The sequence below is a fragment of the Pteropus alecto genome, unplaced genomic scaffold, assembly GCF_000325575.1.
Source record: "Pteropus alecto unplaced genomic scaffold, ASM32557v1 scaffold39, whole genome shotgun sequence".
Classification (NCBI taxonomy): Eukaryota; Metazoa; Chordata; class Mammalia; order Chiroptera; family Pteropodidae; genus Pteropus; species Pteropus alecto.
In genome coordinates this window covers 11174563-11198481 of record NW_006443568.1, presented here as the reverse complement: position 1 = coordinate 11198481, position 23919 = coordinate 11174563, and the positions used below count along the sequence as shown (strand labels likewise).

The window sequence follows — 23919 nt, the reverse complement described above, 5'->3', positions numbered from 1 at the left end:
GGTGGGACGTAGAAAGAAACCAGGAACAGAGGTTTTCTCAGGCCAGAACTTATTGCCCTTTCTAGCTTCTGCCATTTCTGCCCCAGCTCAGAGACCACTGATCTTGCTGTGGGTACCAGCATAGGGCCGGGGAGCTTGGGGCTGAACAGAGCTGCCCAGGACCCTCCTAACCCTGTTCTCCACCAAACACTTCCCCTCTCACCTCGCTCCCGTCGGGCACTTCCAGTCTTGTCTGTGGAGGGGCCTTGACAGCGATCACTGTCTGCTCCTTAAAGTTGCTGACAGCACGGATGTCCTGGTAAGTCACATAGGCCAGTGTAGGGGCACGAGAGTCAAGAGAAGTGACTGGTCAAAATTCACACCCTCAGCCAGCCAGGCTGGGGTCCAACCCTCCTCTCCTAAGCCTCTAAACATCTTTTTCTCACTCCTTATATAGCTTAGAAATAACCAAAATCTGTAACCCATTCTTTAATATGAGCTTGCTTGGATCCCTTTAGAAAGCAAATGGGGGTATAAATCATTTTTTAAAATGTTGCCTTTTAGCAGTTTTTTACATAAAGGCTTCATTTCTCAACTAGATCATTAGTTTTGAGAAGACAGAAAGACGTTTCTTATTTATCTAAATTTCTCACAATGCCTAACGTCCTTCCAAAAATACAAGGGTATATCCAAAATACAATCAGATAGTGAAACCATTTCGGAATAATGTATGAAAAGCCTTAGCAAAGTCTATGTTCTGTGACTTCACCATTTCCATTCTAGGAATCTGACCTAGGGAAATAAGGAAAAAAAAAAAAAAGAAAATGTCCTGTATGCAAAGGCATTCATCATTTTGTTGTTTTATAAAAGCAACCTAGGGAAATAAGGAAAAAAAAAAAAAAAAAGAAAAGAAAATGTCCTGTATGCAAAGGCATTCATCGTTTTGTTGTTTTATAAAAGCGGAAATCTAGAAATCCATCTAAATGTCAATTCTAGGCCTTATCAGCAAACCGGAGGGGAGTCTGAGTAGGATATTCTCAACCCATTTTAAATACGAAGTTAAACCATGAGATTGCAGATTAAAAGTGGTCCAATATCAATAATTTCATGTGAATCAGCCATATAGTTAGGAATGATTTATAACATAAAAAATGTCTATGGTAATACACTGACTAGAGAAAAACAGGATATAAAATGTTATGTACAACAGTCACACACTGAGTTTAAGTAACACACACCCTGTGCATAAAGGACAATGGCTGTGTTAAGGTGGCAGCTATTTCGTTCTTTTCTCCATTTTCAAGATTTAAACAAACGTACTTGTCTTACTTTTATAATGAGAAAGTAACTTCGATAGACTCAAGTAGAAAAGCCACCAAGAAAGAAAAGAATAGATATGCCAGACTCAGAGGATGAGTTAGTCCCTGTATGGAGGTACTGCATCAGCTCTGGATAGATATGAGTATGTAACAGCCCCCTGCTCCCTGACCCCTTCTCCCAACCAAAGAGGATATCTCTTGTTGGCCTTGTCCTCGGTCAGTTGTGTGAAGTTCAGAGAGCAGCTCTGGATGAGCTCGTCCAAGGCCTGCTCCATGCTCATCAGCTCCTTCAGCTCCTGCCCCAGCTGCTGCTGCTTCCCAGGCCGGGTGGGGTCTTCAAACATTCCCCTGCTTCTGGGAACAGAGCAGCCCCCCAGTGTCGGTCTCAGTCCACACCTAAGCACTCCGGCCCCAGGGCTGCTGTGCAGAACTGCACAGATGGTGCAAAACCCCGGGATGAGGCCACTCGCATGGTCTACGTGGTCCTCCTGGGTTGTGCAAATCAGAGGTCCTGTCTAGCACCCACGGAGCTGCCAGGGACTGGGACTTGAAGTTTGGGGGTTACTAGAAAAAAGAAACAAGTCAGGCCATGACCTCACTTTGGGAGGCTTTCAGCTCTTTCCACACTATGCCCTAGCCTCCTCCAAGTGGCAGGGAGCTGGAGTGACCTCAGTCCTGACCCTTGCCTGGGTTCTCTTAAGAGATCATGCCTGGGGCTGAAGGTCTGCTCTTTAAGACCTTGTAGGAGTGAGGAGAAGAGTCTGGAGTACTCATATCTCAGAGCTGGATGGAGTCTGGGTTATTACCATTCAACTTCCAGAGGACTTTCCTAAACTATAAGAGGGGAATCCTGGGACCCTGGCTCAAGAGGATGGAGTCCTTCTAGGCCTTTACACATCCTAGAAATCATTCTCCGCCTTGCTCGGGCCATGATCTCTTAATGTTACCCAAGCATATACACCTGCTCTTCCGCCCTGCTCTTAAATACATTGGCTCCGCCCCCAGCACTTGTGCCCATTGGATGTTGCTCTCAGCTCCGCCCCTGACATTCACACCCACTCGATATTGTTCCAGGCTCTGGCCCCCAGCACTTGCTCCCATTGGTGCTATCTGCTCCAGCCCAGGCACTTACACCCACTGGATGTTGTTCTTGGCCTTCTTCCGGATGAGCTGGATGCCCTCTAGCACATTGGTGATGTCATAGATGCGCCGCTTCTGCACATCTAGCACCTCGGCAGCCCAGTTCAGGTCCAGGACCCCATCCTTGGACTCTCTCAGGAGGTAAATGAACTTCTTGGTGAGCAGCCCCAGCGACGTATCATACCGAGTCTTCTCCCCGGGGGACTTGGGGGCTGAGGAGAAAAGGGGCCCCGTCCACTGGTCAGAGAGGGCCAGCCTGGGGAGGGAGCCTCCTCCACTGACCTGGACCCATTAAGTACCACCCTGCACATGAGCACCCACTTTCCAGTTACAGAGCACTGTGAGGCAGGGGTCATTCACCACCATTATCCAAACTGGAAGCCTGACATCTAGAGAAGAAATGTGATTTGCTTCAGGTCTCACAGTCAAAGGCCAGTGTCAGGGCGGAAAACCAAGTGTCCTGACTCCTGGTTTAGAGCAACTTTCCACCACAGCTTAGGGCAGCCATATCACCACCAATAAGAAAAGTTTCCTGTGTGTACGTCACTGTTCTAAACACTTTCCCATATACGACAAAACTAATCCTTACAATACCCTATAAGTTTGGTGTATGACCATCTTCACTTTATAGATGAGAATACTGAGGCACAGATGGGTTAATTTGCTCAGCTCAGCTAGAAAGTGGCAAAGCTGGGATTTAAATCCAGACAGTCTGGCTCTTTCTTAACCATTACCCCATCCTACCAGTTATGTCAGGAATTTGGAATTGAGGTCGGGAGGGAATGAAGAGCTTGGATTTAAGAACATTTTTATAGACTTGCCTTTTCTTTCCATCTGTAGCCCAATGGTTATCTGAGAGGAATCAGTTCTACAATATCAAATAAGGCAGGTTCATGAAAACAGCCTCTTTCTTAATGAAGCTGATGTCACAAGACCACATCTCAGCTGCAACATCTTAAACCACAAGTGGACTTTTGCAATCAAGTGACCTGCAAGTCATATAGCATGTTAGTGGCCAAACTAGTTCAGAAAACTAAGTTTTAGAGAGCTTCAGATTCCTCTAGAATGGGGACTTTAAAATCCCCTAACATATAGATGACAAGTACTTGGCACACAGACTGGTTTTTCAACTTTTTGCACCCGTGGCAGACATTACTAACCGATCGGGGCACTTAGGATCCTTCGATAAAGAGCTCTGGGCAGCCTCTCCCAAACAAGTGGAAAGGAAACTTTCTTGCTATTCTTGACCTAACTCTACCCCGTTTTGAAGATGAGATGAGTAAGGTTCAAAGAAGAAGAATGAGTCAGGTCAGGGCACAGCCCTGCCTGGACCCCCAAATTCCTGACTGTCATGCTTCCAACCCAGTCACATACCTTCTTCATGAGGTCTCTGATCCCCAGAATTAGCTCTTCTCCCTAACACAGGTACTGAAACTCCCACTCTAACCAGAATATTGACTGAACATTTCAAGAAGCAGAAATTTCCTCCTACTTAGCTTTAGGAAGTCACCACCTGGGCAGCCTCTGGATCTTAAAGAACTCTGAGGTGGCATGGGTTGGATGAATCCAAGCTTCGCTTCTCTGCATCTTTTAGCCTTTTGTCTGCATGTAGGAGAATGACCCTGCTCCTCTATGAGCTGGATTCTCTCTTTTAGAAAAGGTCATATTGAACGAAATATAATAACTTTTTTCAGATAGTAAGCTCCCAAATAAATTGTTGGTCATCACACTTAGATCACAAGAGTGGTGTGTGGTGTGAGAAAAGGAGTACAAGACTAGATTCTAGTCCTGACTCTGCGTACTAGCAGTGTGACCCTGGGCCAGCCACTCAAGCTGAGTCTTAAGTTGCCTCATCAGTAAAAGATGGGCAATCCTACCTACCTGGCGGGATCCAGTGAGAGAACACACAGGAAACTGTTCTATAAACCGGGAAGTATACTACAAATATTACTCCTGATGATTTGGGCAGGGCTGCTGCCCTCTGCCCCTGCCTACCCCACCCTCAGTTTCCTGAGCCCTCCCCAGAGGTCTCATCAGCACGGCTTACTTTGGGGGCTGGGGAGGCCATCCACTCTAATGCACTTCCCCTTGGGAGTCCGAAATTCCAGAACCGCAGGCCTCCCGATCCCCTCCAGGTCCAGCTTCCTTTTGGCCTTAGAGAGAGAGGGAAGAGAGGCAGAGTTTGAGAATCATTCCTCCTTCAGCCTTTCTGCAACCTGGAGCCAAAGCACTGAAGTCACCAGCAGCTACCTCCTGCCTCAGTTTATCATCAGTCCTGGTAAAACATCACTATACTTGGTAAGGAAATATCAATGACCTGAAAAGTGAGCTTTCAGGGAAAGGAAGTCCTATTTTCTGAGAGGCACACAACACTTCCATCCTGAGGCAGAGGCACTTGAGACCCTACCAAAGCCAGTCTGGCCAAAAGCTCAGGGTTCCTTAATAACAGGCCCCAAGGTCACTTCTACATCTGTACTGCCCCCCTCACTCCCATGCAGAGGATGATGCAGGCAGGAAGGATTGGGTGGGGCCTAAACCACATCAGACTGAGGAGAGGCCTCCCCTCAGAAGCAGCTGGCCCAGCCAGACTGAGTGCCCATCACAGCTCCACAGCTGGCCCTTATCAGGGTGGGTCTGGGCATCCGCCCAGGCCCAGGGGACTTCCTGGATCAGTGCCACACCCCAGGGAGGTGCCCACATCGGGAAGCAATACAAACATCCCCCACCTCCATGTTCGGGTTCCAGCTCGAGGGCCCCAGGGCCTCCTGAATAGACTCCATTTGCCATGCTTTCTTTGCTGAGAGGGGCAGACAATGAATCCTTCCCCTGTGTCTTAAGGATAAGCAGCTGAGGTCCCCCTGCTCCCCCTCCTTGTTCCCGCCAAGCTTGGGAAACACCTGCTGGGGAAATCAAACCACAGACCCATCTGTTCCTCTCCACCCCATTGCCACCCGGCCCCAATTAGGCCCAGAAGCTGCACTAGCCCGGAAGGGGCCTCTCTCCTGGTTAGGGCTGGGCAGGGCTAGGGCACAGGGGTCAGAAACCCAGGCTTGCGTCTCCCAGCTCCTTCACGGGCTTACTGTGTGACTTGGGGAAATGCTCCACATCTAGGAGCCTTAGTTTCCTCTTCTGTAAAATGGGGCAGAAAATAGCTCCATCAAGGATTCAAGGAGATAACTTCTGTAAAGAGCTCAGCACACAGTGGTATTCAGGAAGTGCAGGGTCCCTTCCCTAGAATCCAATCTCAGCCTCTTGACACACCCTTCTGGGGGTCGCTGAGCCCATTTTCTTCCTCTCCCCTTCCCCCAGTCACCCCTACCCTGGTTGGGACAGAGAGGCCTATTTTAACCTTTGGTGGTGAGGTCATGCTCGGCAGGGCTGAGACTTCTAACCGCTGCTGAGCACAGCTGGGCTGACAGGTGTAGGAGGTGATGACAGTTCTTCCTGCTGTCAGCTCTCCTCTGCACTGCCCCCCCCACCTCCTCCAGGAAGTCTTCCTGGACTGATTTGAGGGGCCCTGCTCCTTGGTTTGAGGAGCCTAGATATGATATGTCTCTCCTCCACACCTACCCAGACCTGGACGCGATCCAAACAACTCTCTGCCCATTCCTCTTGAAGTCTCTCTGAAATATTTCTTCTCTAACCTCCCAGCAGAATCTAGGTGACTTCCTAGATTCTAGGGAAGGTGACCTGCTCTAGCCCCATCTTATCGTTAGAGAAAGACCCAATCATTCGCTGAGACCTTCCACATGCCCTGGGACAAGCCCCAATATTCATCACCTCATTGAATCATCCCAATACTACCAAGCCCCATTTTACAGCTGAATTAATGGTGAGCTCCAAGGCCTTTATCAAGCCCGATTGAGGTTATTGATCCCAGAATCCTTCATTCCTCAAAAGGACTGCCAAGGGCAGAGAGAAGAAGGGAAGTCAGCCTAAGGCAGAGCTGGGGCAACCCAGAATTTCCCCAGTCCCATTTACCTCCCCCACCCAACAGGAGCCAGCCCTTGCTGAGTTCATAGAACACACCAGGAAGAACCTCACTACCTCAAGAATGGGGAGGAGGGTAGGACCTTGAACCGAGTACCTGTGCTGGGCCTCTCGTGCTCATCAGTCCTGGAACATCAGTACTGGCAATCTCTCTTGGCCGATGAGAAGTAGAGTCTCAGAGAAGTTAAGCCGTGTGCCCAAGGTCACACAGACAAAAGCAGAGCCATAATTTGAACTCGGGTCTGTCTGATTCCAAAGCCACATACAAGGCTGACTCAGCTCCATCCCACACACATTCCCCCAGAATTTGCTAGAATTTGGGCCAAAGCCTGGCTACACCCACCTGCCCCCATCACTTTAGGCACACGTACCAGCCCCCTCCCTTCTCTCACTCTCCCTCACCTTTATCCTGCACTCTCAGAGGCCCTAAGCAGCAAAGTGCCCCCACCCCCCATCAAGAACATCTGACACCTTTGGGCACTGCTCAAAGAAAGGTCGGCTTGTGGATGGGCCTGAGCCTGCAGAACAGAAGTGGCAAAGGACAAGCACAGCAGGATGAAGACCAAAGAGAGGCTGAGCACAGGCCTTGGAATCAGATCCATCTGAGTTCCTCTAGCCTTCCCACCCCACTTCTTAGCTGGGTGAGCTGGGCAAGTCAGTTGACCTCTTGAGCTCCACCTGTAAAAGGGGGATAATCTGCTAAACTTCTGTTGAGGATTCAGAGAGACAGTACGGCAAAGAGCTTTGCTCATGCAAGGGAGCTGCTATCACTAAGGTGCCAGGGGCTCCAGCAAGGAGGAAGCTCAGAGGCAAGCTGAAAAGATGGGGATGTGTCGAGAGCAAAGGTCTGGGACCACACTCAGGCCAGCTTGGCTCTAACCTGGACCATCTTAGACAGTCCCTTTGGCTGTTTCTTAAAAACCTGGTTAATATTTGAGGCCACCCAGCCAATCCTGAGGTAAAAGAGCTTAGCCCAAGGCATATGGAAGGTCTAAGCAAATGATCGGGCCCTTCTCACTTCCTCAGGCAGCCCCAGAAGGGAGAGGGCCAGAGCCCACCAGACACAATCTCTCCACAGGCAGCAAGGTGAGGAAACCGGGGCTTGAAGAAGGGGAAGTGACTTGCCCAAGGTCACACAGGGAGTGGAGCCAGGCCTCCTAAGCCCCAAGTCCTAAGTTAGATGGTGGAACAAGTGTCAGGTGCTGAGAGCCTCGCTTCCAGACCCTCGCTGTGCCACTGGGCCGCCTGGGATTTGCTGCCTTGTCTCTCTGAGCCTACATTTCCTCATCCGACCCACCCACCTTGTTGAGTTGTTCATTAAAATGTTCATTTTCTTTCATGGTTCTCAGAGGAAATTTGGAAAATAAAGATAAGTTAAAAGGAAAAGAGAACTGTGCAGAATCTCACCCTCTTCACAGGCTCCTGCAGGGATGAAAGACAATGATGCAGTGTGCCTGGCTGGAGTAGAAACTCAAAAAAGAGTGCCCAAGCCTTCTCCAGAGAGTGGTGGAAACAGTACTAGACAACGGGTGAGGAGACCAGGGCTCTGGCCTTCATTCTGCCATTGAACTTAGTTGCCATCCCCAGGCAGTGCCTGAGGTCCCTTTAAACAGCAGTTTGTTGACAAATCCTGCTCACTCTGCACTTTGCAGCCTGGCCACAAAGTGAGCGGCCACACCCAGGGTTGGGTTTGGAGCCTCTCCAGGTCACACCCGGGTAAAATGAGTAAGCAGGGGGCCAAGGCCTGCCCATGGGGATGGGAGACCGGGCATCTGGGGGCTGACAAGAGAAGGGGCTCTGGGCTCACTAGGCCTTTAGGGTGGTCTGATGCAAGGAGACTCTTCCACCTTTTGGGTTGTGACTTGGAAAAATGACTTCACGTCTCTGCTCAGTTACCTCATCTGTAAGATGCCTCATCCCAGGCTTTTTGACCAAGATAACGAATGTGAAGAGTGCCAAGCAGTGCCTGGCACATGAGAGGCGTTTAGTAAAAGAGAGCCATTCTTGCTGTGATCACTGAGTCCCTCTGGGAGGGAGGTACAAACAGATGCACTTGGGCTCCTCTGGGAGGAACGCAGTTCAAAGCCACAGCTGTTACTGAAACTCCGCCTGGGTGCCTGAAAGCAGCTGGCCAGAGGAGACCGGGCCAGCCACTGAGCCCCTTCCGGGGGGGTGGGAGGGGCACCCAGCTCCTAAGTCAGGCAGTTCTGGAGAAAGTCAAGGTTGCAGAGAAGAGACTAATGATCACGTGCCTATGGGTCATACGTCTCCCTGTGTGACCTTGGACGGGTCACATTCCCTCTCTGAGCCTCAGTTTCCCCCTGCAACATACAGCTACTAATGCCATCTACTTCACAGGGTTCAAAACAGTTTCAGGCTGTAAAATGCTGAACACAAGATGGATACTCAGTCTGTTATCCTTGGCTGCTTGACCTGTAGAATGGGACTAGCTCTCCTGCCTACTTCTTCCTAGCTGGAAATAACATGCGGGAAAGGGCTCTGGGAAGTTTAAAGCCTTGGACATGGGCAAAGCATGATTCCAGGAGCAGGGAGTGGGGGCTCTGCCCGCATCCAGAAATGGCTGGGGGTCTGTGCCTGTTGACTGACACAGGTCTGACCAGATACCTCTAGGGGGGTAGTCTTATCCCTGTACCTGAATTTATTCGCCACTCATGACTAAGTAAACCTCAAACACCCCTGTCACCTTTCCCAGGAGCTGGAAGTGATCTGAGATGAGTTAGCCTTAGATACTCCATACACACAAGCAGACAGCTAAATGCAGGAAAATGAAGAAAATGAAACTGAAGCCCAGACTGGGGCCAAGACTTGTCCAAGGACACAGTGAATCAGTGGCAGTTAAGAGCAGAAACCAGGCTCTCCAGCAACCACCCCCAACCCCCTAGGGCTTTTCCCACTCCACCCCCACAGAACGGTTTAGATTCTCACGGGCTCCATCCAGGAATTCCACTCTCACGAAACATACCCTGCGCCTAGTGCCACTACACTTTGGGTCCTCCCCAGCAACAGGCCTGAGGGCTTGAGGAGGAAAACAGTCAATCAGAACAGGAACTCCAGGGAGCTGCCCCCAACTTGCACCTGCTACTGGCTGTCTGAGAGGGAAGACTGGGCCTGGGGGAGGACCTAGGGAAGATAATTGGGAAGGAGCTGGCTGGATGGAAAATTTGGAGTCTATCCAAGCCAGACTGGACCTGAGACCATCTTCCATTTTAAAGTCTCCACACTGTCTCTGTGCCAGCACAAGAGCAGGTCTCAGTAGCTGGGCCAAACAATGAATGAAGAATGAATGAATGACAGCAAAGTTGGCTCCCTGGACTTCCCCAAGGTCACAGGGTGCACTGGGGGTAGGGGGTCGGGTCTCCATACTCCCAATCCAGTGCTTATTCCACTCCGTTCCAATGGCTAAGGTTATTTCATCCCAATTCTGAAGATGAAGGGCTTTTCTACTCAGATATTGGGGCAGTGGGTTGTTCTGGAAGCTGAAAGCTCCCCTTTTCCCTCCCCAAACTCGACCTGCTTCACTCAAACTGGGTCCCAGGCTCCCCTCCCTCCTTTCCCACACTCAGAAAGCACAGGGGGAAGTAGTGGAGGGGGGGGTCCCCAGAATTACCGGCAGCCGCCCAGCCGGCACGCATCGCACAGCTTGGCCCTCCGGTCCGTGGGGGGTGGCGTCCAGGCAGGTGCCGGGCGCTGCAGCGGGAGGCACAATCTGTGGGTACAGCGGGGTGTAGTAGGTAGTGGTGACCGGGTAGAGCTGGGGGCTGCCGAGGCCGGGAGGCCACAGCTCGGTGGGGCTCATCGCAGGTAGCCCCTTCAGGGGTGGTCCAGCGGCCGGAGCCAGGGCCCGGGGCCCTCGAAGCATGGCGAATGCAGAGCCCCCTCCCCTGGAGTGCCCGCTGGCACCTGCGAGCTCCGGAGCCCGCGGCGGCTCACACGGCGGGCGGCATGGCGCGGAGGCCTGGGGAAGCCGCCAATGGACGCCTGCGGGAAAAGGCCGGACCCTCCCCTCCTGGCCTGCCGCCGAGCCGAGCAGCGCTTGAAGATTCTCGCTTTGAGATCGCACGGCGGCAGCGGCGGCAGCAGTGCCAGGGGCTGCCCCGCCCCAAGGGCGGCCGCGACCCGGGAGGACCCCACGCCCCTGAAGGCCTCTGAGCTTGGGGTCCAGCCCGCTCCGGGCAGGGAGTCTCTGGGGTGACCGCAGGCTCGACGGAGACGCGATGCGCTCGGACGAGGGTGAGGGGCCGATTGCACCGACTGCCACTCGCCTTGCTCTTTAGTTCCCAAGCCTTTCTCTGCCTCTTTTTTTTTTTACCTTTTTTTTTAGCGCCAAACTGCGTGCCGCGAAATTCGGATCTCCCGCGGAAAATGCTGCGCTTCCGTTGGTCGCTGCAACATGCATAGGCTCCACCCCTCGGAAAGGACACCTCCCCCTGGCGGCGATTGCAACACGAGCTTTGCCGCTTAAAGGGGCCGCCACACCCGCTGTCACCCGCGAAACAGATTGATAGGGTGGTTCCCGTACAGAGCAGAGGCAGCTGAATAGTACGGAGCGCTCTGGGGAATGGGTCCGAATTCCCTAGGGGTGAGGGGAAACGTTTTGGCGCAGAGTCCTCACCTGAGTCCGGATCCAGCAGTACATTATCCAGGCTTCAGGCAGGGTCTTTTGTTAGTTGGCATGGTTGCTCAGCTAACATATATACATTTCTATCCCTTTTCCCACAAAAATGAAAGCCAGGAACTTATTCTATTCCTTGGCAGGTGGGCGAGGGGTGGAGCCTACCATTTATACCTCTTACTAGGGAGATACCAATATCTATTGAGTGCCGATAATATGCCAAGCACCATGCTCGATGATTACACGTGTCGTTTTATTTAATTTAATCCAGCAATTTTAGGAAGAAGAATGAAGATCTTCGTGGTGAAGATGAAGTCAGAGAAGCTAGGTAACCTGCTCCAGGTCACACAGAGAGATCTGCTGATTTGAGAACTGGCAGTCCAACCCGGGACAGGCCAGCTCCTGATCCCCTGTTTGCTCAAGGAAAAGGTTCCTCCCCAATTCTCCCAAGCTGTCCCCTACTCCTTGCAGGTATGGGGGAGAGATGCAGAGCTCTGTTTTGTTCACAGTTGTATTCCCAGAGCCCAACACTCAGTAAATATTTGAATATCTCCAGGTTTGTCCTAAACAATCCTTTTGTCACAAGAGCCTCCCTCCCACATTCAAAATCTTCATCATCATTGACATTTACATTCCTCTTCTCTCCAGTTTACAGATGCCAAGGCTCAGAGAAGTGACCTTGGCTAGTGAATGACAGAACTGCTAGAAGCTGCTGCTAAATTCCGAGTCTGCTGATTCTTGCCTGGTGCTATGCGATTTTTTGCATGTCTGAGCCTGTCGTTTAAAGCCCTTCAAAGTCAGTCTCCAGCTTAATATCTGGTCCTCATCCTCAGATAGTGAGGCTGAGGTGGCAGTAATACATGGTGATTAAAAGCCCAGACTTTGTAACAGGCAGCCTTGGGTTTAAACCCAGGCCCTATCACTTTACTAGCTGTGTGACCCCAGGCAAGTTTTGTAAATTCTCTGAGCCTAGGTTTTCTCATCCCTATAAACACCTACCTCATAGGATTCTGGGGAAATCTCAGGAGATAATACACATAAAGCTCTTGGCATAGAGCCTGGTTCATAAGGAACCTCAAGAAATGGCAGCTGTGGTTATATCTCTGGCCTTATCTCCAGTATATAGACCCATTCATCATTCCAGTCGACATATTTCACTGGTCCTTCAAGGCCCAGCTTAAACCTCACCTCCTCCGCGAAGCCTTCCTCGCCTGCCTCCGCTTTACCAAAGTGCCTCTATACTCTTTGGATCCTTAGCGTGTTCTGCCTCAACAAACAAGGCTTTATTTTCATGTCTTGTTTATCAGTTAGGTTCTAAGCTCTCTCAAGGGATCGGGTGGTATCTCTTTCTGAATGCCCCTCAACATCTAGGGCTGGGCTTTGCATGCAGAAGGTGGGTAATAAATATTCGTTATATAATTCACTCATCTTTCCGGCAAAGAGTGGCAAGGAGGCCCCGATTCAAGTCCTACTCTCCAGTTCCTAGCTGAGTGACCCTGGAGGAACTGCTCCTCCACCTCTCAATCAAATAAGGATAATGCTTCCACTCAGCCTATTTCACAGGACTTCATAGACACTATTGAAATGGTGGTGGTGATGATGATAGTTAACATATATGAGAACCTACTGTGTGCTGGGCTCCGATCTCTTGGGCATCTCCCCTGATCTTCACAGCACCCCCTTGAGACAGACACTCTTTTTATCCCCATTTTACAGAAGTGGGAACCTGGAAGGAACTGTGGCAGAGCAGGTTTGGGGAAGGAGCAGGGCCCCAGGGCCAGGAAGGGAAATGGGGGTGGCAGGGCGGGGCTGAGAGGAAAGAAGGGAGCCAGCAAGGGGGTGGGAGCCAGCTCTCTGTGGTTGAGTTTCGGGCAGCTGTGGCTGGCTTTAGAGTTTCACTGCCTGGGAACTAATTCCTATAAAAGGTGTGGGGCACAGATCTGCAGTCTGTCTTCTTGAACTTGAATTCCTACCTCATCCACCCCTAGTATTGTACTCTTGATCAGGCCACCGACGTACTAGAGCCTCAATTTCCTCATCTTTGAAATGGAAATGGCAAAAGTGACCTTTCTATTTACTGTGTGGATTAATAAGGTGTTGGATATAAAATCCTATAAGGAGCATGCATAATGGGTACTTAGGCTGAAGTTTGTGAGATGAACCAGACGGGGCTCTCACATAGAACCGAACTGAAATACTTGCAGTTTTTCATTCATGCCTGTGGATTGAAAAAAAAGGGATTCTATGGAAAGTAACCTCACAGGGTGATCTGATCATAGATTCCTAACTGGGCAGGTCATAGTGGAAGCCACGCCCCAGGCATATAACTTCTTTAGTGAAGGGTTTTAAGCCAGCCTTGTCTATTGTTCTTGTGTATTTAGGTTAACATACCTTTGAAAAACCAGAAGCAGGACCCAGGCTCTCTCTTCACCTTTGTCCCCTCCTCCCTGAGAATGCCAGGCACATAGTAGGGCTGTAGTCAGCTCATATTTCCCAGGCACTTTCTCAGTGTAAAGCACCTGGCCAGGCACTTTACATGTATTATTATGTTGAAACTACCTTATACCATAAGTACGATTTGGACAAATGCGGAAACTGAGGTTCAAACATATAAAGGGACTTAACCAAGAGTTGATTAAAGATGAAACCAGGATCAGAACTCAGCTCTCTGTCTCCCAAGGCAGTGAGCCATTTTGAACAAAGAACTTAACCCCAGTACCCCACGTAAAGGAGAGTACGTTCTGCCAATGAACCAGGGTCCTAGTGTTGCAAGAAGCAACACCCAATGGAGGAAAATGGACACTCAGACGACTTTGTTAGAGGAAGGAGAATTTAATGCTGGTGGAGAGCGTGGGGCTTTCAACAGACCCAAAGCACGATCTCTCCTTGGTTAGATTTCTTACAGCTTATATACCCTTTCAGTGTCCATGCAAGGGGCGCATGATTCCTTTGTCTGAGGTTTCATGTTTGCTTCATGACTCAGGATGGGAAGGGGAGCTTCGTGTGGGGGGCTGTAAGAGGGTAGGAATTTCCAGACCACTGGTCTTACAGGTCGTTTGTTTTGTGACCTTGGCATTATCAGCACTGTTATAAGATTCTCAAATAAAGAGACGGTACATTGAGGGTATAAGTAGGAAGCAACACTTATTAATGCCAGCACCTACTCAGCGAATTCCTATCCAAAGGCTGAGCCCTGATTGTAACATAACAAGCAGTTTCATACAGTCTTGTTATTCCTACACAGCTACAGAGATAAAGAAGGATATTAGTTGGTTGGCAAGCTATGAATTAACAGATGAGAGCTGGAGAGTCCTGGAAGGGGGAGAGAGGGCAGTTAGGAATGGGCTTTAACTGGCTAAGTTAGTCATTTCTGCAAGCCTTTCCCCTGCACCCTATCAGATGCCTGCTCTCCTCTCTCAGTAGTGCTGCAGACATTGTTGCGCCCCACAACTAGATAAGCTACGGAGACATAGTCCCACATCCCAGATGAAGAAGTGAGGCATGGGGGACCTTAAGTGACTTGCCTGAGGTTGCACAGCTGGTAAAGGAGGAAGCCCCTGTTCCAGCAAGACCTAAAAGCCCTGGAAAAGCACCCCAAAGCAAACTTCCATTCCAGCTGGACAATTCTCCAAAGAAGACAGAGAGAGATCAAATAAGTACATTAAAAGATGCTCAACATCATTAGTCATTAAGAAAATGAAAATCAAAACCACAACGAGATTCACACCCACTGGGATGGCTAGAATCAAAAAGTGTTGGCCAGGATGTGGAGAAATTGAAACCCTCACATATCACTAGTGGGAATGTAAATTGGTGCAGCCACTTTGGAAAACAGTTTGGCAGTTCCTCTAGTTATACACAGAGTTACCGTATGATCCAGGAATTGCACTCCTAGATAGAGACCCAAGAAAACTGACAACAAATGTTCACACAAAAACACGTACGTGAATGTTCATAGTAGCACTATTCGTAAAAACCAAAAAGTAGAAATAACCCAAATGTCCATTAACGGATGAATGGATAAACATGTGGTGTATCCATGCAGTGGAATATTATTCAACCATAAAAAGAAATGAAGCACTGATACATGCTACAACATGGATGAACCCTGAAAACATTACGCTGAGTGAAAGGAACCAGACAAAATGCCACTTACTGTATGATTACATTTATGAGAAATGTCCAGAATAGGCAAATTTGAGATGGAAAGCAGATTAATGTTGCCAGGGGTGAGTCAGTTTCATTTCACAGATAAGGAAACCGAGGTCAGAGAAGCAGAGTTCCACTGTGCCTGCCTATCTATGTGACTTTGGACAGGTGGCTTCACCCTTCAGAGGCTCAGGTTTCTCAACTGTAAAATAGAGATAATGAGGCTCACCTGAGAGAGTAGGGACTCATCTTTATTTCCTTTTCTCTTCTCTCTGGCCGTTTGGTGGAAGCTGATGGGGTTTAAGGGTTAAGGCTGCCATCTAGAGGTGAACTCCGGCACCTGCGAAAAGCCAGCCAGGCTGTCTATTTTAGTCAAGAAGTTAACCCCCTATAAGCTTGGGGAGGAGAAAAAGGATGTGAAAGATGCAGCCCTGCTGGGAAGGCCAGGGCTACCAGATTGGCCAGATTCTTTCCAGATGTTTCCAGAACCTGGAGATGTTTTTCACAGATGTTGGTCCTGTAGTGGTGGCCTCATACTGCAGGAGGGCAATCGGTTGGATTCAAGTTCCAACAGAGATGCCCAAAGGAGCTTGGGGAAGTACCAGCTACAATTCCTGTGACTATTGATGTATTCTTTCTTTTGCCAACTGGAACTCTTTAAAACCCACATCTGACCTGTTAATCTCTAGCTTAAGGTCTGGCAAGTAGTTCCCCACTGTGGCCTGGCCACCTCATCCCCCAGCCCCTCTGACCTGCAGCCCTCTTCACACGAGGACCCTAGGCTCTGATTACACACACAGTTTTTCTGGCCTCTCTGCTCTCCCTGTTTGCCCATGGTATTCTCTGCTGCCTGGGGTGCTTCTCTCCACTTCTTCCACCAGGAAAAAAAAGCCTGCCCTCAAACACAAGTTTCTCAGATGCCCAAGTCACTGACAATGCTGTGCATCACGCCTCCCCTACACACACAATCTCAAACAACATCAATAAGAATGGCTATATTTTAACTCTTCAGACTAACAGAATTGAAACTTGGGACAGTGAAATCAAGAATCCAGATCAATTACTAACGTTGAAAAGTAAGACTCAGAATTCTTCTGAAATAAGCAAGACACTCAGTCTTTGAAGTCCAGGTGGTGTAGACAGCTCATACCACCCATTGCTCAGAAGCTGATTCTGACCCTGCTCCCTACTTCCTGTTAGGAATTTCTATCTGTCATCATCATTTCTCATTGTAATGACTGTTGTTTTTCTGTTCTATCCTCTCTGCCAGATTTAAGATGCTCCTTTTCTTCTTTATCTTCACATCCAATGCCCATAGCAGAGTAGAAGCACAAGAATTGATTATTGAATTGAACTCGGAAAGGTTTTCGGAATAGTTAAAAGACTACTTCCAATCTCTTTCCAGGAAAGTTTCTGGACAAGGTCAGTCTTTGTGATTCTGCATAGGGGAGAAGGGGGAGGAGTGGGGCTGAATTCTCAGGTACCTCCTCCTGGCCTGTGGAGAAGAATAATTTTTCACTTTCTAACCTAACCCATCCCGCTGCCCCATGATCATTTCTACCCCCAAAGGCAAATCCAAAAAACAATAGTAGCAAATAGTAGCAAAGCAAGCACGTTCACACCCCAAATCCACTTAAATTATCACCAGTCCTTTGAGGAAGTCATAATTAGCTCCATTTTACAGGCAAAAGAACCGAGACCAGCAGTAGTTCAATGATATGCCTGAAGGCACACAGCTTGAATGTCAGGGTCTGGACTTTTATTTATTTACTATGTCAGTCTCAGTTCTGAAGGCTTATAAATCTTAACTCATAATCCTCATAGCATCCCTATGAGGTATTGTTCTCATTTTACAGATGAAGAAACTGAGACTCAGAGAGTTTAGGTAATTTGCTCAAGGTCACAGGGCTGGTGATGGTGGAGCAGCTTCTGAGCCGGGGCAGTCTGAGTTTTCACCCTCTCGACCCCTCTGCTCTTTATCCTTCCTTCTGGATATCTTCTGAAAGCCTTGGCTTCAGCATGTCTGAGCAGGATAAGAACATTCAACCTCACAGGTGGTTATGATGATTAGATCTGATATGCATGAGCATCTGGAACACAGTAGATGCCCAAGAAGAAGAGGTCATAATTTTTGTTCCTCTCCGGAGCCTCAGCTGACAATTGCAGCAATTGGCCACCAGAGGGAAGTCACGCACTAAAGACCTCAGCCGTTCCCAGAAGCCTTGCAAAAGGTTCAATGGTTAAGAATTCTGCCCAGCCCTTTTTTTTTTTTTCCTGTGCAAAACCCTGCAATCAAGGGCCTATCTCACTAGTGCAGAACCTCTTGGAACTGATCTTCTTGCAAAAGAAATAAGGTTTAGGCCTTAACACATCCAAGGCCCCTTTACTAACACCAGTTCTGGGACTGGGTGGCGGTGGTGGGAGGATGTCTGTAGAAGGAAGCCCAGCTGTGTCCCATTTGGTGGTGGTAATGGTGGGGGGTGGCAATTATCAGCCATGCCCCTTCTGCTGGAGGCTGGGTTCCTGGAGCCACAGCTGCAGGGTGGAGGGTGGCAGGGAGGGCTTTGGAATTGTCTCCCTAGGGGTTTCCATGGTTACAGATTGATGCAGGCAGCCCACTAGGCTGGGTCCTTTATCTGTATTGTCTCCTGAAGAGACAATGGGCTCTGGGGGGGAGGGCACTTCATGCAGATCACGGCTGCAGCAGGGGTCTTGTGTGCCCTGCTATGTGAATCACCTGACCCCTGCTGCTGGGGCTGGGGCTGAGGCTGAGGCATGGTGGTCACTTCTTGCATTGGGGTACAACACTACTGCTGCAGACTCTCGGGAGAGGCCATCTTTCTGAGGCTCCAAAACAGCAAAGCTGCACATTTTGGAGTCAGCCCTGATGAAACCATGATGCTGTCTCTTACTGCTGTCTGACTTGGGCAAGTTATTTCACCTGTTCCAGTCTCAGTTTCCTCATCTGGAAAGTGTGGACACCTGCTTTATAAAATTACAGTGAGGAACTCCAAGCAAAAAGCCTGGTACTTGGAGAGTAACTGGGCTCAGACAGGCTCATGGCATGATTTGGGTCACAGGACTGGCTCTGTCACTTACTCTGTGGCCTTAACAAGGCCCTCTTCTCTCTGTGCCTTACCTGCTCCATCTGTGACTTGAGGACTTTGAAAAATGAAATGAAATGATGATAAGCAAATGCTTGGAAGCAAATGCAACTCTGCCTTCTTAGAACGTGTAATACATGATCCCAGGGGACAGGCATGTGGTATTTGGGTGAGTTGAATCTTTGGTGCTATGGAAGACAAAGGAGATTTTCTGCAGGAAGTAGGACTTGAGGGTCTCAAAATCAGGGAATTATTCCGGAAAGATCTGCCACCATGTGCCAAAAAGGAAAAAAAGCTCAGAGAGGTGAAGGGACTCAGTTCTCTGTTGCCCAGTTTAATTATCTTACCCTGTCACCACCATTTTTTCCAAGTGAAGGGTGAGGGAAGGAATGAGTAAGGGGAAGTTATTGTCATTTATGGGACACCTTTATATGAGGCAAGTTGATCATTAGCCCCATCTTACAGATAAGAAAACTAAAGATTGCCGTTACTGTTACTCAACACGATTGGCCAAACAATGTATAAGTCCCAAGAAAAAATTAACTTGCCTACGGTATGGAAGCAAGAACTTACCCAACAGAAAAAATCCCTTCATCTTTAGATAATCGGCAGAGGAAACCAAAAACTTTTAAATGTCTATCACTTATCCTTCCATTACAATGCACTTAGCGCAGAGCCCCACACAGTAAGAGTTCAAGAAATGAAAGTTCCTATCACCATCACCATTATTAAATTTATTACTTCACATTCAATGTTGGAGACACAAGAGTAAATAAAACTCCTTTACGTCTTCGAGGAATTCAGCCTAATGAGAGGGAAGGGTCAGTGCAAAAAAAAAATTCTCTTGTACTTGTTCGACTTTATAATTTACAAAGCACTTTTACATATACCATCTCATTGAATTCTCAAAACAACCTTGTGAGGAAAGTATTTTCCCCACTTTAGAGATAAGGAAACTGAGGCTCAGTGGGCTTGTAAAATATGAATAAGATATGAAATAAAATAATTTTAGGAGAACAAACACCTTTATTGGATTAACAAATGTGCTACAAAGCAATAAAGTAAATTAATTATGTAAGGCCCATAGACCATAGCCTTGTTTTACTAAAGAATATATAAAAGATACCTTTTACAGAATTAAAAAAACAGCCAGGCTTTTAAGAGCTCTCATATATGGAGCAATGACTATGTGCCAGGCACTTTTTATGCATTTCTCTAATTCTCACAACAACCCTGAAAGGTAGAAGTGGTCAGTTGCCTTTCACAGATGAGAAGCTGAGGCTCAGAGAGGTGAAGCTGTGTATCCAGGGTTGCACAGCAGGGAGAGGACAGAGCCAGGACTGGGACCCAGGTTCTGATATTCAGTTTAAGAGCTAGAGCCCGGACTTCCTCCCAGGTCGGTTTTGCCAAGGACTGTGCTCCTGCTGAGAGGTGAGCACCCTTTCTTGCCTTACTCCCCAGAGCATGATGAGAGGGAGGGAGAGTACAGGCAGTTCTCCAAGGTAAGAGGGCTTGTTTCAGCCCATTTGAGAAGCAGCACAGCATAGCATGACCTTCTCAAAGCATGTGTTTATACATACACATATGTACGCACATGCACATGTGTGACTGTGTCAGAAGTTGGCTGGATATTAGGTCTCATAAAGCCATGTGATAAAAACCTGTACATCTTCCCAAAATGTCAATTTTACTAAAAGAAAATTGAGACATTATGATTTTATATTGAAGCACAGATGGCTTTAATATATGGCTGTATGAGAACACAGACTTCATGTGGTATGCTAAGATAATGGATGACTATTAGCATTTGGGGGATCCTATTATGTACCAAGAACTCGTCTAAGAGTTTTATATGTTAACTAATTTAATCCTCACGACAACTGTCTGTGGCAGGGGCCTTTATTATCCTCGTTTTATAGATGAGATACTGAAGACAAGAGAAGTTAAGTAAGTTTTCCAAGTTTACACAGCTAATAAGTGGAGGAGTGTGGGCACACGTAGGCATTTCAATAGACAAATATTATAACCTTTGTATGATCCATTGTTTGTTCAATTGAAAGTTTATAAAAAGTTGAGGATGATGTTGAGGAAGCAGCTTGGCTCTCACTGGACTTCCTCTTGATAAAATTATGAGGGCTGCCAATTGCTAGCAACTCACCTGTGCTAGGTTCTCCACATCTTATTTATCTTATTTAATTCCTACAACAACTCTACGAAAGAGGTATTATTAGAAGTTTTACAGAGGCTCAGAGAGGTGGTGTCACTTAGCTGGTCACAAAGCTCAGAAGCGGCAGAGACAGGATTTGAGCACAAGTCCATCTGATCACAAAGCTGCTGCTTACGCCCATGATCACATCGCCTCTGGTTTCCATGTCCTCTGCTGGGTCATGTCCTTCTTATCCCCACCTGAGCCCCCATTCTCTTCTAAAGAGGGGTGATTTCATGAGTAAGCTGGTTCTGGACCAGGCTGAGCCTGGGCAGGCTCATAGGGTCTTAAGCTCTGTCCTTCCACCAGCTAATAACACATTTGCCATGAAATAATCACAAACCCCAACAATGAGAAAGTAGCAGCTGGGCCCTGACAGGGAGCACAAAGATCTGGCTTTTAATCCCCAGGTCTGTGAAGGGATCTTTTCACATGACATTGGATGTGTCACTTCTTCACTCTGTACTCAGTTTCTCGATCTGTGAAATAGGGATAGTAATGCTTGCTGTGACACTGGATGCCTGCTATCTGCTGCTGGCAAGCTTCTAGGTGCTTTATATCAGTTCCTCACTAAATCCTCACCATGAGTCTGTGGACAGGTTCCAGGGTCCCAGCACAGGGGAGACTGAGGTTCAGAGAGGTGAAGAGCTTGCCCATGGTGCTAGAGCCTAGGAGTGGTGGCACTGGGCTGGAGCCCTCCTTTTAGTTCCTATGCTGTCCCTCAAGGCACCAGGCTGTCCTGGATGTGAGTGAAAGGGCTCTGAGGGGCCCAGGTGCTGGACAGACAATGCTGAGGTGCTGTGACTGGATTATGTCAACATTGATGAAGGAATTATGTTAGGAATCTGACAATCATGCCCAGCCAGCTTCGTGCTTGGGGTCACACAGGATCTACCAAGTGCCCGGTGTTTCACACATGCCATCTAATTTAATTACACAGCAATCATGTGAGGCTCTGAGAGGACGAATAACTTACCTGTGATGATATAGCTGATACACGACAAAGGTAGGATTTCAATCAGCGTCTCTTGGATTCTTAGACCCACAGAAAGTACCGGGAAGGCTGCGGTGGTTGGGAGAAACCCATTCTGTGTGACCCATTGGTTTGTACAAAGTTTTAAAAGAGCTACAGGCATCAGCAGCACTGGATGTTTAGGCTGTGTTGGAGACCTAACCTCTGACACTTACTCCAGGGTGACCTTTGGCAGGTCCCTTAATATCTGTGAACCTTGTAGGGGTGAAATGGAGGCAGCCCCCATCCCTGCCCCTGTCCCCTGTTACCACGGAGACTAAAATGCTGTGTACTAGTAAATGGCCTCTTTTGAACACTTTCTAATATTCTCTTTGTACATGGAGTCAAATCTGCAGTGAAAAATGCAATTGACAGAATGTGGGACTAACATTTAGGCCCTTGGGGGCCATATGAATGAATCCTTGATGGAAGCTGGGATCAATCCTTCGTAAATCTGGAGCCACTGGAAGACCTGCCACCTTCTCCTGGTGTAAGTCAGGGTGTGTGTGTGTCTGTGGTGTCTGTGTGTGTGTGTGTGTGTAGGAGGAAGCTGTCTATCCTGATGATCCCCAAGTCCTCATCTCCTTCCTGCATAACCTATAGTGAGTGACCCAATATCCCATATCTTGGTGTGTCTTGAAACCCTTTTTTTCCTGAGGCTAGAAGTGGAATAGGCTGAAACAAAACTAAGTGTAGGAAGAACCTGGATCAGTGAGTGGGCAGGTTATTCTGGGCAGTCTGCCGTGCCATGGGTACCCACACTGCCACACAAAACACAGTTTTAGCCCCAAACCAACCAACTGCCAGCTGGCCAGCGACCACCTCGACTTAGGGTAATGAGTTCCATATGCTTCCATAAGAACCTAGCTAAGCTTTTCCCCAGCAGTTCTTAAAAGTATTTTCTCCCCCTCCCTGGTTTCCAACTCATGCTTGGCCACCCTTGTTTCATTTGCTCCTAATGAGGATGGGAGGGAGGGGGCTGAGTGGCAATGACAAGGAGACGATGCTTGAGAGAATCAACAATCCCTGACTTCACATTTTCAGATCCTCAGGGTGAGGGGCTGTGCGGTCCACCAGCCCCTTGCAGCCCCTCTGTGAGAGCTATAGGTGAGGCCTCAGCTGCCCCATTTCTAAAGTGGGAAGAACAATCCCTGCTCAGGGTAGACACAGTATCACAAAAAGAGCCCTAGGTAGGAATCTAGGAAGCTTAGGTTTGAGTCCTCTACTAACTTGCTGTGTCTCCCTGAGCAGGTTCCTTCCCCATTCTGGGCCACACTTGTGACCTCTAAGAGCCCTTCTATGCCTGATAGGCTTTAGATTTATGAACAAATGACAGAAGGTACAGGGAAGAGCATCAACTTACCTGTTAAACATGGATGGCACCAGGTTTGGGTCCCCGGAAGCCTAAGACTGCCCTATATGGCCAGTGTTACTGTCAGTCTGGCCTCCCCCTGACCACAATCTGGCCTGGTGAAGGCTTCTCCCTTCAGCTTCTGGCACAAAGTAAGAGCAAAGTGGTGTCCCCAGATGGCAAGTCAGCTTCACCACTTGGGAAGCTATGGTCAGCCCTCAGACATGGAGAGAGGTGAATCTGAGTTCAGAGGGCTACCAGTGCTCCCTCCTCTTATCTAGCTTGTCAAAGGCAACCCAAAAATCCTGGTCTCAGGGTGACCCACTACCCTGATCCCAACTGTCCACTGAACCTACCCAAAGACTGACTCACTACCCTTGGCCACTGATCCTATTCAGACTAAGCCTCACACCCTATTAACTCCAAGCACAGACTGCTGCCAGCATCTACCCACACTCATCCCCAAACACTGCCACAGTCTGGATGAACCCCAACTCTGGCCACACTCTGACCCCTTACCCTACTTTCACACTTACCCCTGATTTGGGTCACAAAGCGAGCCCCTGGCCCTGCCACTGGCTGACCCTTCATAAGAAAAATAATCCGAAAACAATTAAATGCTAAACTCAGTACGTGAAATAGGACATCAGAGAGGAGAGACTGAGGCGGGGTGGGGAGGTAGGCTGGGGTGGAGGGCAGAGGCTTGCCGGTGGGCCTGGGGCCACACTCATGAGGTCGGAGAGGCCTTGTGTGGGGCATGTCCCAGGCGCTCGAGGAATGCGAGTTGCCTGAAAGAATGAAGGAAGGAAGGAACCGGGTGCGATTTAGGGCGGCCGCCCGGCCAGGGCAAAGTTGCTGAGGCAGGAAGCGGGGTGGGGGCGCGCCGAGGCTGCAGCGGCCTGAGCACAGCTGGGGGCAGCCGGAGAGCAGTCGGGTCAGCGACTCCGCTGGGTGGGGGGCCCCCCAGGCCGGGAGGCTGGGAACCGGGAGGCCACGCTGCTGGCAGAGCGGCGGGGGCGCCGCGAGACTCCGGATG

The 23919-nt window shown here is 48.8% G+C and overlaps 1 protein-coding gene across 6 annotated transcripts in view; it reads right to left on the bottom strand.

Annotated features, from left to right (window-relative positions):
* E2F2 (E2F transcription factor 2) overlaps positions 1–10864 on the bottom strand; it is a 21027-nt gene extending 10163 nt beyond the window's left edge. Inside the window, exons 1-6 of one of the 6 annotated variants that reach the window (XM_025041401.1) lie at positions 10759–10860; positions 10057–10155; positions 4486–4591; positions 2431–2650; positions 1494–1652; positions 203–317 (exon numbers count right to left, since the gene is read on the bottom strand). In XM_025041401.1, coding sequence (XP_024897169.1) covers positions 203–317; positions 1494–1652; positions 2431–2650; positions 4486–4591; positions 10057–10155; positions 10759–10845 — 786 coding nt within the window. In that variant the 5' untranslated portion in view covers positions 10846–10860. Of the gene's footprint in view, positions 1–202; positions 318–1493; positions 1653–2430; positions 2651–4485; positions 4592–6525; positions 6675–9411; positions 9465–10056; positions 10494–10758 lie in introns of those variants that run through there. The other 5 variants (XM_025041403.1, XM_025041404.1, XM_025041402.1 and 2 more) reach the window with 5 other exon arrangements.
* Between the last annotated feature and the right edge of the window lie 13055 nt (positions 10865–23919).